General features: G+C 37.0%; 1 protein-coding gene across 1 annotated transcript in view; it reads left to right on the top strand.

The window, feature by feature from the left end:
- The first annotated feature begins 2,139 nt into the window (after positions 1-2,139).
- ENPEP (glutamyl aminopeptidase) overlaps positions 2,140-11,758 on the top strand; it is a 111,188-nt gene continuing 101,569 nt past the window's right edge. The window contains exon 1 of the mRNA XM_077142544.1: positions 2,140-3,054. Coding sequence (XP_076998659.1) covers positions 2,444-3,054 — 611 coding nt within the window. The 5' untranslated portion in view covers positions 2,140-2,443. The remainder of the gene's footprint in view (positions 3,055-11,758) is intronic.

Here is an 11,758-nt window from a genome sequence, read left to right as displayed (position 1 = left end):
TTGATACTAATAAAATCCTCTGACTAGGATGAGTCTTAGACTCAAAATTTTTACACACATACACTCTACAGCATGGATTTTAAGGTATTTTGTTTCTTCCAGCAAAAAATTGGAATTTCAGGCAGAGTAAGAATAATATTTGATAGCAGGTAACCATTCTCAACCTCCTTTAAGTGCACTTTTTCCCAAAGATCTATTATCATCTCTGCTCCAGGTAGCTCAAACACAGGGCCTAATGATAAGTTTGCTGTCTTTCCAGACCACGTTGAGTTTAAGAGATTTGATGTGTTTTGCCTTATCTGAGTTTTTTTTAATGCTTCCTGTTTGTCACAGCTTTATGTACATTATTCCATACACTTTTCCTCTCATTTTTCATTCATTGTATATATTGAAGTAAATTTGATCCACATTTTCCCTTTCATTTATAAGAAAAGCATCAAAATATTTGACCCATTAAACGTTTAGTGAAATGTCAGATGATCTTTTCAATAAAAAAGGTTTCAAGGGCTAAAATTCAGGAAGCTGATTTGCCAAATTTAAACACACTATAATCTCAAAAAGTTTAAGATTGCTTCAAAATGTGAAATTAATAAATACAAGATGGACCTATAATTTAGAAAAATATATCGTTCTTCTCTTTAATTCTTTTTTCTCTAAACACTGTTTTATGAAAAAATAATATAAATGTTACACAGTTAAATGGATCCATTTGCTTTAAAGTCTTTTTTTTTTCTTTCCATTTGTTGATTTTGAAATTTGGAACAATTGAAACCAGCACTTCTGAAAGTATGTTCCATAGAATACAAGTCCCTCAAAAGACATCTAACCATTAGTTTCCCAGAGCCTGCCCATGTAAAAGAAAAAAAAGAAGATACTTAACCAAAAAGCCACCTGTCTTGTCAACTAACTATAGAAATTACTCCATAGTATTTCCCATCTGGGAGATGTACAATTTGTGTTATCATCTGGACCTCTGAAAGAATGAATGAAAAATAGTAAAAGAACACATTTAATTGTATTTAACACAGCAGTGCATGCTGAGCAAGTGTCTCTACTATTATTATGGATTTCACTTTGGGAAGTTTTGACTAAGTTTATCATGGTTATCAAATCTCAATTTCTCCTCTTCAGAGGATGGAGGCAATATACTGCAGTGGTTAGATATGTGAACTTTGGACATAGACAACCTCAATTCAACTGCAAATGGCTTAACCTCTCTAAGCCTTAGTCTTTACATCTCTAAAGTGGGTATCATAATAGTACCAATCTCATTGGGTTGTAGGGAAGATTTAAATGATAAACAAGATTGTAAGCAATATCTAACTAGTTGGCAATAGAAAGTTTTCAAATTTTTTATAATTTTAATTTTATTGCTGTCATTATTGTGTCTTGGACATCTGTATCTAAGCTACTGATAGATATGGAGGTCATTATTGTGATTTCCCTCTGATCTTGTCATTCATAAGCAATGGGTTTACCCTGATAATGGACCCCTCAATAGTACAACTTTTGATATCAGGAATCTGCTCCAAACATTCCCTAGTTAGGAGAGGTCAAACTCATTTGGAATGAAACTGCTGAAATAGGTAAGGCAACTTTCTTTTCCTTCGCTACTTTTCACCTTTTTCCTTTTCTCTTCCTCTTTTTACTTCTGATGCTTTCCAGCTCCACTACTGCTTTGATTAATTTTCTCAAGTTCCCTCTCTTTCATACAGTATCAACTGAATGATTACCTAACTGTGCTAATTCACCAATTCAACAAATATCTTCTGAGTGTTTAAGTGGTCCTTAATTATCACTTTTGACAGTCAACTCCAAGATATGACTTTGTCAAAGTGTAGAATCAGAATGTTTGCATGACATGAAGAGAAAGAAAGAAAAGAAAGCATTTTGCTTCTTTGGCAAGCTACCTGTTAAAAGAGCTGAAATTCAAGAAGTCTCTTCATTAAAAGAGAGATTGCAAGCACAACTGAAAGAAGTCATAGACCTAGCAGCAAAGTTTTAAATTTTTCTGTGGTAAGCACACTTTTCCTAAAGCTTTCCCTGAAAGCTGCTGACAGAGCTTTGGCAAAGCATTCTCCGCGTTGGCTGATAAGCTAAACCCTGTTTTATATTTAACTCACTCCAGAACAGGAGGGGTAGGCGCAGGGACGAGTTGTTTATAAGGGTAGCCGCAACAATATTCTCGTCAGTTCTCTCCCTCCGGCCCAGCTCCTCTTACGAAGTCTCTTTCCCAACCGCCTTGTTTTTACATTCATTCTTAAGTGGCTCGTGGAATCGCGAAGGGAGAGGAAAAGAAGCGAAAAGCCAGGGAGAGGTGTGGGAAAACGAAAACAGACAAGCAGGCCAGGGAATTCCTTCTAATTTAAAAAGGAAGTCGGCTGACGTTAGTTAGTTGAATTTAACATCCTTTTATGTGTCACACTTGACTTCGGAAACAAAAATGAACTTTGAGGAGGGAGGAAGCTCCAAGAGATACTGCATTAAAAAGAAACATGTGGCCATTATCTGTGCAGTCGTGGTGGGTGTAGGATTAATCGTGGGACTTTCGGTGGGCTTGACCAGGTGTGACTCCACCACACCTCCTGCCCCCTCCCACCTTCCTCCCGCAGCCAGCACTTCAGATCTTCCTCCGCAGGACCGGGTGGTCTGCCCTGCCAGTGAAGATGAAAATGGACAGTGGACACGCTTCAGGCTGCCGGATTTCATCAACCCGGTGCACTACGACCTGGAGGTGAAGCCCGTGTTGGAGGCAGACACGTACACGGGCCGCGTGGCCATCTCCATCAAAGTGAGCGAGCCCACCCAGTACCTGTGGCTGCACTTGCGGGAGACCCGGATCACCCAGCTCCCAGCGCTGACGCGGCCCTCGGGGGCGCAGGTGCAGGTCAAGCGGTGTTTCGAGTACAGAAAGCAGGAGTATGTGGTGGTCGAGGCCGCAGAAGAGCTTCCGCCCGGCGATGCCTACCTCTTGACCATGGACTTCTCAGGCTGGCTGAACGGCTCCCTGGTGGGATTTTATAGAACGACGTACACGGAGAATGGACAAATCAAGTAAATATTAATGTTTGCTTTACTTCACCTAAGCTGACTTATGCCTTATCTCCATTTCTTTTCTTTCCCTTTTCATTTTCCAACTTTCAGTTCGTTTGCTGGCCTGAGATTTGTCATTGGTTCTGCCTATTTCAAGTGGGAAGCAAAAGTTCTTGCCTTGCTGTACTTTCAAAGACTGTCTTGAGATTTTGGAAGTATTGAATGACCTGCATCGAGTCCAAAATTAGTGTAAGCTTTTTATTCCATCAGGAGAAACCGAAATAGACTACACATCTTATCCTTAATATTTGCATAAGCATGTGTATGGTACATTTCACTAGTGATATTCTTGGACTATATGGCAGTGATTTTTAAACTGAACTTTTTAACTAATATTGCATTAAATATAGGTGAAATATTGATACATGTCAATTTTTAATTTTTCTGTTTTATTGGAGGAAAGAGACCTTGAAATATTACATGAAACTAAAGGAATTGTCTTTGTGTCTTCATTCTGGAAAGAAGGCAGGACTCAGTCTTTTTTATCACATATGGCAGAACCAGGTTTACACATGGGTTCTGCCCATGTGTAATAAAATAATAAGTTTATTATTGAATCCATATTCCAGTGATAGCACTGAGGATAAGTCTTTGGGCTTGTTGCCCATCATGCAGTGGGATGTTAAGCCTTTTTGCAACGTAAAAGCTATATATTAAGTAATTAAGTTCATGTAAATATTTTCCCACAATCCTCCAATCAAAGATGATATATCTACATCTATTTCTATGTCTAAGTCTTCTTATCTAGAGCTATGTAGGTATATCTATAAATACCCATAATTCATAGATACCTGAGTCTAGGAAAGATGGTATTTGCCTTGACAATAGATCAGTGATGATTAAAGGGCTATGTGAAAGGAATAATAAACTCTCTCATTGAACTCAAAAAGCCTTCACACTGTGGGTGTGGAGCTTGCATTAGAGAGGAAGGCTGCACCTGAGGTCTGACAGCTTAACTGCTTCGATCTTTGCTTACTTAGATTCTGAACAGCTAATGGTTAAGGAAGCTAGTGTCAGAGTTCATAAATATGAGCTTGTGACCAGCCCCACGAATATCTCTTTCTGTGGTTATTTTAAGGATCTTTTAGTACAAAGGAAGTCTTTTTGTCAAAATACTTCCTATTGTTTATCAGAGAAACTCAAAGACTAAAAAGAAATGTTTTTATATCTGTTTACTTTTTGATGCATGGATAAATTAAGTAGAGATGACAGTTTAAAGAAAATGTTTGCAAGGATTGCTTGTGCTCATACAGATGTTGAAAGTATAGAAAATAATTTTAAAACTAGAATTAGAAAAAAAAACTTTAAATAAGTTCACTTCCCAGTGGTAACTCATATTAACGTTTTAAAGTACATACCACTTTCTAGATAATCTAAATTATAATTAGGTTATCTATGTATCTATCTATCTATATACCTTTTAACTTAATATATTATAAGCATTTTATCTTATTCCAAATATTTTCAAGAACCTGATTTTGAAGGCTGCAAGCTTCCATTGCATAATGTACAGTTATTTTATTTATTTACTTTGCATCGTCAGGCACTGGGACTCGAACCTGGGTCTCCAGCATGGAAGGCGAGAACTCTGCCTGCTGAGCCACTGTGGCCCACCCTGTACAGTTATTTTTTAAAAACTGGTCTCCTAATGTTGGGCGTTTGAGTTGCCACCAATATTTTATTATTCTAAACAAGCCAGAGAAGAGCATGGTTGTAAATACATCATTATGCATACATTCATCTATTTACTTAGGTTAGGATATATTCCTATAAATACAGTTACTACGTCAACAGGTATGCCTATATCAAGAAACTTGCAAAATTTATTGTTTATTTATTGCATAAATAATATACATTCATTTCAGAAACTTGAAAAACAGAGAAAATTATAAGAAAACGTGAAATCTATCCATAGATCCATCATCCAAACATTGATAACATTTAGGCAGATACCCCTCTCGTATTTTTTTTAGACATAGATAAATGTGGCATTAGTATTCTGTACATAGTATTACGTAACAGGCTTTTTCAATGTATTGTCACACTTTACCATGTCCTTGATATTCTTTCACAAATGGTTAATACGTGCATGCTAATCCATTGTATGGTTACAATGTAATTTATTCTATTTTTCCTTTAAATTTGGGCTTTTAGGTTGCTCCTGCTTTTCATCTATAGACATCCTTATAAATAACCATTTACAAATGTCTTCTAATATTTCTAAAAGAAAATTCCTAGGAAATTGGCCAAAGCTACATATGTATAAACATATGTATGTGAGTTTCTGTATAGATATATGTGTGTATATATATTATATGTGTTTATGTCTCCAAACTGACTTTCAAAAATTGTATTCCAAATTGTGTTACCACAAGGTTCCTGTTTCTATCAGCTTCGCTGATGATGAAATGGTTTTTCTAAGTGTTTGCCAATTTGATAGAGGAAAAGGTACAATATTCTGAAGAATATTCACTTTAAATAGATTCCACATAAAAATTCATTCGTGTACAGGAAGGCCAAAAGATATGGAACAAAGTTCCATTAATAACATTTCTGTTATATACTTTATCAGTTTATAAAAGTATTGCATACTAAAATATGTATTCTTTTTGGGCTGACTTTTTGGATTATTTTACAGTATCAATTAATTTTACCATAAAGTATATACCTGAGAATGGACGTTCTGAAACTCAGCTGCTTCAACTGGTTGTCATAAAATACTAAATTACAGACAGATTGGCAAGGAAGAGCAGGGCTCAGCTGGGTTCTCACTGAAGATTGGTATTCCTGATTTCGCTGTTTTCATTGGAAGCATCTGAGGCTCTTACATTACAGTGGACGCTGCTGGTTTTGTACTGCTCACACGGTTTTGGAACAATTCTGGCACATCTTCAATAACCTCATTTAGACTGAATGGAATATTTTTTGTTTTTCTTGTTATGAAATGCTTCAAGCCTATGAGAAATGTGCATAATGTTTCTTTCCACGTCTGAGAGTAACATTTTCACAATGCAAACCTCCAGGGATTCTCAGCCACAGCGTCCATATAAGGATTGCAGAAAAGAGCTGATTATGTAGCACTAAGAGGTATCCTTTCATACCACATAGTGGGCTTCATAATCTAGGACATTCACAGTTAAAGTTTCCTAACTTTCCAGATCATCATAATGACATATTTCAAATATACTGTCAAAATTATATTTTCTGACTTTTTTCCTTAATGTAAAATGTAACTCCAGTATTGATTACTGGCAATTTGGGATATTAATGCGGCACACGTTATTCTGTTGGGCTATTAATGTGTCACCATAATGCAAACTAAATATGATTGCACTCAGTAGTAATCAAAGTTACTTGATTTCTGCAAAATACAACCAGGAATTGAATTTCACGAAGGGGAAGAACTACCTGTGCTTCTTTCCCTCAAGAGTGAGTGGCAAAGGGTGAGGTAGAGAAGGAGGCGGCTCCAGTTGAGTGTTCCCTGGCAGTAATATCTGTCTCATCTTGCTAGGGTCAGAGCTGTCATGAGAATTGGAAAGAGAAAGTTTGAGAAACTTCAGAGTCACTTTTCCTTTATTGTCTAACCTCTTCTAACTCCTTGGTCTGTTCCTTAGATTGTGAGGAAAACCACTTAGAGTGTTGGGACTTTGGAATGTTCCCTCTGTCCACGCCCTCACACTCCCCACACCCTCTACCTCACTTGGCTTTCATAGGATTCGCAGCTGTGCTCTTTCCAGCCAGAATTCCCCTCTGTTCAAATCTCCAAAATATACAATATTTCATATTCCCCAAGCTTCAGCATTTCCTCCTCAGCATTTGAATTGCTGTTGTACAGCATTTCCTAAAATATATTCCATAGAGCTCTAGTTGCCTGGGATTTTAATAGATATTGCTCGGAAAAAAGGTGGCGGTGGTGGGGAGGTTCTGTGGCCGCATTTGTTTGAAGAACAATGCTAAATACAAATGCTGGATTTTTCTTAATGGCAGGTATTTTTAGAGACTTTTGTATGGTATTGTCCATTTTGAATCTTAAGAAGCTGCTGTAGTATGCATTGTTTCCCAAGCTTATGTGGCTGTGGAATCTTCTGCACAGTCTCTGAGAGAAAGGCTGTGTCTCATTTACTGCCTAGCACACCGTGGGCACTTAAATATTATCACATGAATAAACAGAAACATTTTCATAGGAGCTTTCATATGACTAGTGTCCTCTGGAACATGCTGAAACATGCACTGTCAGAGCCTCTTTCCATATAGAAGTCCATCTGCCACCAGTGAGTCCTCTACCTTCCCACACAGCCAGGGTGGAAAATTCCCACCCTTTTCCTTTTCTCCCCACCCAGTGTGTGAGAATAAGGAGTTTGAAAAATCTTTTTTTTTTTTTTTTGACTCAGGAATGCGGTCTTCATACTTGAAAGACTGAGAATCATTGGAATTGACAGGAAGTACAATAAGAATTTAAAAGAGGGGGAGATCATTTCTATTTTTGGTATTCAGAGTATTCTTTGTAGCATTGGTGGAATTTAAGCTGAATTTGGATAGTATGGTGAGATTTCAATAAGTAGAGGCAAGTGAGAAGGTAAAAACGCAAAAAGCAAAGATCCCAAGTCAAAAAAGCATAGTGGGGACAGCAAAATAAGTCTGTAGGAGAGGTTTATAAAAAGATGCTGGCTAGAGATAAGTCTAGAAAACTCACAGGGCAGTGAAAGAAAGGTAGTACAACAGGCAATTTAGGAAAATGAAAGAAAGGTAGTACAATAGGCAGTTTGAAGGGGAAATGAAGAGGCCTTGATGACTATTTGGATATGAGTGGTGAAGGAAAGAGCAAAATCAAAACTGGGTATATGGGAGATTATTGCAATGATCCAGAAAAGAGAAGATAAGGACCAAATAGGACAGTGATTTCAGGACAGAGAGAAGAAGACACAATGGAGAAAATAGTTTAGAGGTAAAATAGTCAGGAATTTATTGATTGATTGACTATGGGATAGGGTAGGTTAAAATTATAGAATGCCCAGGATATCTGATATAAGTGATAGTCCACGCCTTTGATTGAAACTGGAATTAGAAGAGAAGGAGTAGGTTTGGAAGGGAAGATCATGCATTCAGTATCTGAAATGTTGAATGCTTATGGGACATCTAGGAAGAGATGTCTAATAGGCATTTGGATGAATAAGTCTGAAGCACAAAGTAAGAGCTCATGGTAAAGATCTAGGGGTTAAGTGGAAACATGGCAGAAAAGAAGCCAGTGAGAGGTCTTAGATTGTGTGTGTGTGTGTGTGTGTGTGTGTGTGTGTGTTTGTGTGTGCACTGGGGTGTATCTAACATGCATGGGCAAGTATACTCACACGTGTAATTTTGATCTTGAAATTTTAGTTGTCTGCATAAAGTCAACTACTCATTACATCCGTAGATTGATATATTGAGCTCTCTGTATACTCATATCAGAGAATAAATTTTTGTCTTGTGTACTTGCTGCAGGAAGCTTAATAATTCCCTTTATGCTGGAAGCAAGGAGGCAAAAAGAAATTTTATTCGACAGTATGTAAAGCCTTTAATGCCTTCTATGTAGGGGGAAAAAAAACAATTGGAAAATGTTGTTTAAATAATTATCTGGTTCATTCAACCCAACATAACAATATTTGAGGGTCTGAATAATCTAGATGGGTTACTTTGCATCAGTCCAGCTCCCACTCCCAAATTCTGGAACTCTTTACCTAGTCTGCATAGACACTTAAGGTCTCATAGCTGTCTCTATGTCATCAGAAGCCCTTTGTATGAGTTTTACCACCAGGCCTTGCTGGATTTTGCTGGCTTGTGCTATTAAATTGCTGACCATAGCCTAAGATTCTTCTTTGGAAACAGTGAGTCCAAGATGATTGATGAGATGATCAAGTATTTTTGTGGTGTTTTTCTTAAGATTCACTTTTCTGAGTGAACCAAGCTATGACTTGCGACAGCACCTCCTCTCCCTTCAGCTTTATCTCAAGTCACCTTGTTCTGATGTCCTCAGAGAAGTCAGAGGGCTGTTCTTCCCTTTTGTAAATTAATAAGCCACATAGAATTTTTTTAATGTGCTGGATCTAGTAGTTGACTTATTAACATAACACAGGGAGGCCCCTATGGAAAGATGGCTTACTTCAGCACATTTGCCCGGCATAATTATTCAGGACAGGAGATTCACTGTTGGACATATTATTCATTTAGCCAGGCTTTTTCCCTTAATTTGCGACATGATTCATCTGACTTCAGAGAAGAAGTTTAATCACCAAATAGAAATTCGCCAAAGAAGTTTTCATTTAAAATTGTTTTGTGCTGCTGTCTCATATTGTCTTAATTTGCATATATTTAGGAAATGTTTAGTGACCGGAAACATAATTTAGTATATGTTATATTATATTATTTTATATTAGAGCATATAATCTCGTATTATGTTGTGTTATATATGGGCTTTTAAGCTATTCAGAAGTTCATAAAAAATAACAGATTACCATATTTTAAAATAATTATATTACTTATAGTGTTTGCACCCAGAGTGACTTTGTTTCAATAGAGATATTCCAGCCAAATGAATGAATTTTTAAGTCTTAGATTGTGGAAAGGGCTCTACCAGAATGCCTAGTTAGCCTTGTAGAGCTAAAGGAAATGGAGTGATGAATACCATAATCCTGTTATGTAAATTTCAAGGGAGTTTCAAATGTATCACTACACGTGATCTCTCCACCCCAGCACCCCAGCCCTGGGAAGAGGCCTGAAATGCTCTGGTAACTGAGCTTTACTGATGCAGTCTTTAAAAATTGAGAGGCTAGTGATTTCCTCAAGATTATACTTAAGAGACAGAGGTAAGTTTGGAACGTAAGATTTTTTTCTTTTTTCTCTTAGATGAGGATTTTCCCACATAAAATCATACTGGCTGTGCACTTTAAAAAATAAAAAATATATGCATTTGGTAGCCCGGCTGTGTGACCGTCACTTTACCAGTATGTGTCCAATAATTGATACCAGTAATTATGTTGGAGTTTCTCTGACTAACATTTGCTGAGACAAAGGACCTCTGAGACACACGAGACACAACACACAGAGGTGTTTCAAGTGCTGTTCGATGTCTTCTCTAAAGGCCAGCTCAGGGATCATTCTAACTTAGGATGGCAAGTTTTGCCTAGAATCACATAGAACTTCTTTAAGAGAGGAGATGAGGAGAGGATTTAAAATGTTTTTCTGTCTTGGGCACTCAGAAAGTATATGCTGTCTATTATAGAGCAGAGTGGAATGGAATGGCTGCACACCTACCCAATTCCCTGGAACATTGCCTAGGAAAGTGTAATTCGACTCCCTCCTCATCCTTACCTCCTCGCGCGCACACACACACCTCGGCACACAAACATATATTCCAAAATTAGGTAGCCACCTTATTTCTGAGGTGTGACTAAACTAAAACATTCTTGCAGAAAGATACGTTTTCTTCTCCTCTGCTTCTAGAAGAAATTGAAGACTTCAGAAGAGAAAGGCAGCTGACTCAAGCTTGGTTTGGAGCTTGGTGGAGCTTGTTATAAAACCTTAGTACCCTGGGAAAGGGTCTACATTTCTTTTTTATTCTAATATATTTGTAATTCATTTCAATCTGCAAGGTGTTAGAAAGTTCAATTGGCTGGTTAAATGTAAAGATCACAAAACTAATCATAAGTACTCTATTGAATAAATTTTTGGCTGAGACTTTTATTTTTCTGGTCACTTTTTATTTTTGAAATAATTTCAAGCTCACAAAAAAGAGTTGCAAGAATAGTATAAGAAATGCCTAGAAACACTACCAAAATTCACCAATTGTTTGCATTTTGGCCAGTTTCCTCTCCCTCTCTCTCTGTCAACCTTTAGAGGAAAAAATGAGACTGTGTGTGTCCCTTTAAGCCTCAGTATTCAGTATCTATTTCTTAACTGGAGCATTCGCTGACATACCACATTATAGGTATGAAAATCAGAAATTTAACACTGATGTAATACTATTATCTAATCTGAAGTCCATCATCAAATGATCAAATTTCATTAATTAGCCCAAAAATTGTATATTATATATGCCTTCTTAGATACTGTTAAAGTGAAACAGTCCCTTAGCCTTTCTTTGTTTTTCACAACCCTGGTATTTGTGAAGAGTACCGGCCAGCTATTTTGAGATTTTCCCTCAATTTTAATTTAACAAACTTAGCTCAGGATTTAAAAATGCAAGTTAAGCATTTTTAGGAACCAGAGGGATAGGCAGTCGTATCAGAAGACACATCGTGTCAGTTTCTTCTATTATTAATGATGTTAACTTTGATCATTTCATGAAGGTGATTAAGGTGATATCCAACAGGTTTCTCCACTATAGAGTTACAGTTTTTCCCTTTGTAAATAATTTTTGGAGAGAGTCATTGAAATTATGCTAATGTCCCTTTCCTTAACAAACTTTCATGTACTTGTTTTGGCACCCACTGGTAATTTTCTAACTATTATTCTTTCTAAAATTTACTGTAATGAAGGGCTTTCTTTTCTCCCCATTTATTTATTTACTCCTATTTTTATGTCAATAAGGTTTCATGGATTCTTATCTTGCTCAGTGAGTTACGATCCCATTATTTATTCTGTTGTTCGAATTTCCCCAGATTTCCCCAGTGATAATCATCTCAGGATGGAT

The sequence above is a fragment of the Tamandua tetradactyla genome, chromosome 24 (genome assembly GCF_023851605.1).
Source record: "Tamandua tetradactyla isolate mTamTet1 chromosome 24, mTamTet1.pri, whole genome shotgun sequence".
Taxonomy (NCBI): domain Eukaryota; kingdom Metazoa; phylum Chordata; class Mammalia; order Pilosa; family Myrmecophagidae; genus Tamandua; species Tamandua tetradactyla.
Note: the sequence above shows the minus strand (reverse complement) of the source record. Positions and strands in the feature narration are given on the sequence as shown.